This window comes from Cynara cardunculus (genome assembly GCF_001531365.2).
Source record: "Cynara cardunculus var. scolymus isolate 2C chromosome LG 16, CcrdV1, whole genome shotgun sequence".
Taxonomy (NCBI): domain Eukaryota; kingdom Viridiplantae; phylum Streptophyta; class Magnoliopsida; order Asterales; family Asteraceae; genus Cynara; species Cynara cardunculus.
Window position 1 is genome coordinate 15,859,167 of NC_037543.1, and position 6,029 is coordinate 15,865,195.

At 43.6% G+C, this 6,029-nt stretch overlaps 1 protein-coding gene across 1 annotated transcript; it reads right to left on the reverse strand.

The window, feature by feature from the left end:
- Positions 1–1,349: 1,349 nt before the first annotated feature.
- Positions 1,350–4,262, reverse strand: LOC112529031. Its single transcript, XM_025140111.1, has 2 exons — positions 2,170–4,262; positions 1,350–2,091 (listed from the first exon to the last, which is right to left on the reverse strand). The coding sequence occupies exons 1-2, from the start codon at positions 4,260–4,262 to the stop codon at positions 1,350–1,352; spliced, it is 2,835 nt and encodes a 944-aa protein (XP_024995879.1).
- Between the last annotated feature and the right edge of the window lie 1,767 nt (positions 4,263–6,029).

Consider the following 6,029-nt stretch of genomic DNA (forward strand, 5'->3'; position numbering starts at 1 on the left):
ACCCCTTTCCATGGCGATATTCTTAGCAAGACCTTATCACTTACTTGGAATTCCAAAGGTCGACGTCTTCTATCCGCATAACTCTTTTGTCTATCTTGCGCAACCTTTAACCTCTTCCTGATCTGTACTATTTTGTCAGATGTCTGTTGGACTAACTCGGGTCCAGCTAGTTGCCTTTCTCCAACATCTGCCCAACAAATTGGAGTTCTACACTTGCAGCCATATAACGCTTCAAAAGGCGCCGCCTTGATGCTCGAATGATAACTATTGTTATAAGCAAATTCTATCAATGGGAGGTGGTTGTCCCAACTACCTCCAAAGTCAATCACACAAGCTCTCAACATATCTTCTAGTGTTTGTATTGTCCTTTCACTCTGGCCATCAGTTTGAGGATGATATGCAGTGCTCATGTTCAGCCGCGTTCCCATTTCTTGTTGGAAACTTGACCAAAACCTCGAAGTAAACCTAATGGATATCGGCACACCATGTCTCGACACGATCTCATTGACGTAAAGTTGGGCCAATCTTTCTAATGTATACTTGTCACTGATCGGTAAGAAATGAGCAGATTTCGTTAGTCGATCCACAATTACCCATATGGCGTCATGTCCCTTTACCGTCCTTGGAAGTTTGGTAACAAAATCCATCGTTATCATATCCCACTTCCATACTGGGATCTCCATTTGTTGCTACATTCCAGACGGCTTTTGATGCTCTGTCTTTACTTTCAAGCACGTCAAGCATTTCCCCACATAGCTAGCTACTGCCCTTTTCATACCAGGCCACCAATAGCTTTCCTTTAAATTCTTGTACATCTTATTACTACCTGGATGCATAGTATATTTAGACTTATGCGCTTCGTCCATCACTACATTTCTTAGATCTCCCAAACTAGGAATCCAAACCCGATTCCCATGTCTATATATTCCATCTGGTCCAGTTGTCAAGGTCTTAATTTGTCCAATCATTCTCTCCTTTTTGATGTTCGTTTCGAGGTCTAGAAGTTCCACTTTAACACTCATCCACATGGCTCGAATTCTGATTGGTTTGTTTCTCTCCTTCCTACTAAGTGCATCGGCAACTACATTTGCCTTACCTGGATGATAGTGAATCTCACAATCTTAATCCTTAAGTAGTTCCATCCATCTTCTTTGTCTCATATTTAGCTCCTTTTGATCAAACAAGTACTTAAGGCTCTTATGATCAGTGTAGATTATACACTTCATACCGTACAGATAGTGTCTCCAGATTTTTAGCGCGAAGACAACAGCTGCTAATTCCATGTCGTGAGTTGGGTATTTCCTCTCGTGTTCCTTCAACTGACGAGACGCATATGCAATGACCTTTCCTCACTGCATTAGTACACAACCTAAACCCATCTTTGACACATCGCTGTAAACGACAAAATCTTCTACTCCTTCCGGTAGTGCTAAAACCGGTGCAATGCTTAGCCTCTCCTTGAGTATCCGAAAGGCTTCTTCTTGTTTTGTCCCCCAATCAAACCTAACCGACTTCTTTGTCAGTGTTGTCAAAGGGGTTGCTATCTTGGAGAAATCTTGGATGAACCTTCGGTAATACCCAGCTAGGCCTAGAAAACTTCGGATCTCCGATACTGACCTTGGAGATTCCCAGTTCATAACTGCATCAATCTTAGYCGGATCYACCTTGATTCCTTCCGYGTTGACTAYGYGACCGAGGAATTGTACCTCATGCAACCAAAATTCACATTTTGAGAACTTGGCGTACAATTGCTCTTTTGCTAATAATTCAAGAATCATCCTTAAGTGCTGTTCATGCTCCTCTTTACTTTTCGAATAGATCAAAATGTCATCTATAAAGACTATGACAAATTGATCCAAATACTGTCCACAAACTCGATTCATCAAGTCCATGAATGCCACAGGTGCGTTTGTTAACCCAAACGGCATTACTACAAATTCGTAATGTCCGTATCGAGTCCTAAAAGCGGTCTTCGACACGTCCTCTTCTCGAACCTTCAACTGATGGTAACCTGATCTCAAATCGATTTTCGAGAAACAGCTTGCTCCTTGTAACTGATCGAAAAGGTTGTCGATCCTCGGCAATGGATATCTGTTCTTTATCGTGATTTTGTTCAACTCCCGATAATCAATACACATCCTCATCGTGTCGTCTTTCTTTTTGACGAACAAGATCGGTGCTCCCCATGGCGACGAGCTTGGCCGGATAAATCCTTTATCTAAGAGTTCTTGCAATTGCTTCATTAGCTCTTGCATCTCTGTTGGGGCTAAGCGATAAGGTGCCCTTGCGATTGGTATCGCACCTGGTACCAAATCGATTCGGAACTCTATCTGACGTTCCATTGGTATTCCCGGTAATTCATCCGGAAATACTTCTGGGTAATCCTTCACCACTAGTACATCATGTATGGCCTTCTTTTCGAGCTTGGCGTCGATGGCGTATGCCAGGTAAGCCACACAACCCTTCCGCAGACACTTATTCGCCTTAATTGCATTGATCAACCCTGCGCAACCCTTCTTTCGATCACCGTAAACCTGGATCGTTTCTCCTTCCGGAGTTTGAATCTTGATCATCTTTTTCTTGCATAGAATTTGCGCATGATTGTTGGACAGCCAATCCATACCTAAGACTACGTCAAAACCTCCTAGGCACATTGGCATAAGCCTAACAGGGAAATCCTTTCCATCTATAACAATCGTGCATTCATCAAATACTTCGTCTATCTTACACTGACTGCCGTCGGCTATTTCTACAGTGTAGGTTTTGTCTAGTCTGCAGGCACTCCTATTCAGATAGTGGCAGAAGGTAGTAGACACAAAACTACCATTCGCACCCGAATCAAATAATACATGTGCATACACATTGTTGATAGGGAACATACCAGATACGACATCGGGTGTTTCCTTGGCCTCCTCCAAAGTCATGTTGTAAGCTCGGCCGAGTCCCTTAGGTAGCTCCTTCCTATTTTCCGCTCTCTTCCCGAATCCGTTATTCACTGTCTTCCCGTGGGGTATCGCACCATTGCGACGCTTTGGACAGTCAGGACGCAAATGTCCTGTAGCCCCACATTCATAACAAGTCCTTCCTTCCGGGCACTCTCGTGCGGTGTGCCCCGGTTTGTCACATTTATAGCATGTCAGGCTCCCCGCTCTGCACTCTCCTCTATGCTTCTTGTTGCATTTGTTACATGAAGGGATAGTGAATTCCCCACTTCGTGTTTTTGCCAGAGTCGGAGTCCATTTGGATTTCTTGTTGAACTTGCTCAATCCTTCCCACCTTCTCTTTGCCTCTCTTCTATCACCAGTCTCTCTAGCGTTGTTCTCCTCTGCCACCTTTGCCATCTCCACTGCTTGTACGAAGGTGGTCGGCTTAGTCATGTCCACGTAACGTTTGATTTCGATTCTTAGGCCATCCTTGAAACGACCTATCTTTCTCTCCTCGGTAGCCACCTGGTAACTGGCGAACCTCGTTTTTTCAAGAAACTCGTTAACATATTCTTGAACTGACAACGATCCTTGCTTTAATCTTAGGAATTCGGATTCTAGCTTGTTCACCTCCGTTTGCGAGCAGTACTTATCCATCATCGTCTTTTTCATTTGTTCCCAAGTCATGGCAGCAATATCCTCATCACCTCTGATTGCATACTCAGACTCCCACCAATGCAATGCATAGTCCACAAAGGTTGTGGCAGCATAAGTCACCTTTTGATCTTCCACGCATCTACAAATTTTGAAGCAGCTCTGTATCTTGGCTACCCAGTTCATCAGGCCAACTGGGCCCTCTATTCCTTTAAATTCCTTCGGCCCGGTGCCTTTGAATGTTTTAAAACTGCATCCTCTCTCCTTTGCAGTCAACTCGGTTCTCTCGATGATGAGCGACTCCACCTTCTCTTTATCAGACACTTCCACCCTTTCAGGGACTTGAGTGTTCTCGTGTCGAACGCTTCCTTCCTCCCCACCTTCATTATCCTTAAGTCTGTCACCCAACATTTCTTTAAGCATATTTGGCAACGTATTCCGGAGGACTTGTGCCATTTGTTCAGCCATCACTTCCTTTGTGAGAGGAATTTCTCCTCCTTGGCCCCCTTGGCTCCTACCGATAGCCAAAATAGCTAGCGCGGATGGGGTCGTACTCGAACTAGCGGTTCGGACACTTCCGCGACCTCGACTTTGGGCTCGTGTCCGTCCCCGAACTGTCGGTTGGGCTACGCCATTGATACCTCCCCCATTGCCGGCGTTCCTTGTTGATCCGCGAGAAACCATACTAACACAATAGAGTATTATTGTTTCAACAAGGTTCTAGTGTCGACTTAACATATTACATTCATGTATATACATTATACGTATACATATACATATATAGTAAAATCACTATATATATCAGCGAAATACATGATAAGGAATTCACGTCGCGATTGCATAATGCTCCAAAAGATATATATATATTTCGTTCTAATACAATCCTGGGGAGAGAGAGACATTACAAAATCTCATTTACTTACAAAAGATGGGATGCTTCACGGTTCTAAATACAGGTAAATGTTCCAAAAAATCTATCGTAGCACTGGCTAGAAGAAAACTACCTAAACACGTACAATTAGTTCTCCTACTCAAAAGATCATTCTCTCATCCCTGATCCCATGTCTAAAACTGATCTGTAGGGTAGTAAGGGAGATAAGGGTCCCTTACCCATTCTTCAAATGATGTRGAKGGCCTGRAGTGCCACCACACACTAGCCCTTGGGCCATTCTTGATGCATCGGACCCATTCGGAGAAATAGCCCCTCACTACACCAGCATAGTCTACAGTCATCCTCTTATAGAAGTGAACTCTGTCTCTAATTCTAGTGCCTACTGGGCGAGCAGCAATTCTCTGCTCCTGTTCAAGCACAACTTTGTCCCAAATTAGGGCATGACACTGGTCCGACAAATCCGCATTCTCTTCAATCAGCTCGATTAGGGCTCCTCCTTGTTCGACATGTGCCCGCTGAAGATTGTTCAGCCATTCATTCAGTCTAGTATTGTCATCTAACATTCGGGTCACCCTCTCTCTTAGCCTTGTGTTCTCGCCCCTCAGGTTCTCTATAGTCTCCATCATGTCCTCACGGGTAGGGGTGCGGGGCGTGTAGTCTTCCGAAGGTTCGGGTGTGGTCCCTTGCCTGATGGGCTCGTATGATGACGTTTCACCAGTGTGGGCCGGACTATCGCTTCCGGATCGGGTACCGGGAACCTGTCTGGCGCTGGGGCGGTGACTGTCAATCGACCCTCTATTCGGTCCTAGCCCGTAAGGCGTCCTACGGGTTCCGTATCCGCGTCTGATAGCCCTGGAGTGAATGGTGCGAACCATGTCTCCTACAAATAAAAAAAGGAATACTAAGTCGAGTAGTGACGTAGGATCAAACTTAATCGCATGCTAAGCAACGCCAATACACAATAAATATGTGCTTCTAATAATCCTTTCAGTTTAAGCTTAGGCTAAGTAAATCCTAACCTATTTACCTTAAACTAAAGCTCTAACAATCTTCTCAGTTTAAGCTTAAGCTAAGCAAGTTTTAGCCTAATTACCTTAAACTAAAGCTCTAACAATCTTCTCAGTTTAAGCTTAAGCTAAGCAAGTTTTAGCCTAATTACCTTAAACTAAAGCTCTGATACCAACTTGTAACGTCCTCATTTTTATCAAGAGAGATGTTACGTATTCTGAGACATTTCCTTAATAAATACACCAAAGTAATGGCTAAATTAAAACCATTTAAACTATTACAGCAGAAGTCTTTGAATCATCAAAATTTTAACTTAAGTTCAAACCCACCTTCTCTTGGGGTTAAGTTACAAAAGATCATTACAGCGCATCTTAGACAAAAGACTAAAATGAGATGATAATAAGCAACACTCTAAGCATGTCCTTTGCCTTTATCCGTCCTCGAACTACCTGGGCCTGAGATGCATACTATAGTCAGCTTATAAAGCTCAGTGAGTTCATGGTTTTCGTGTATAAAATCATTATACGTCATACATTTCAACTTGTAAACCT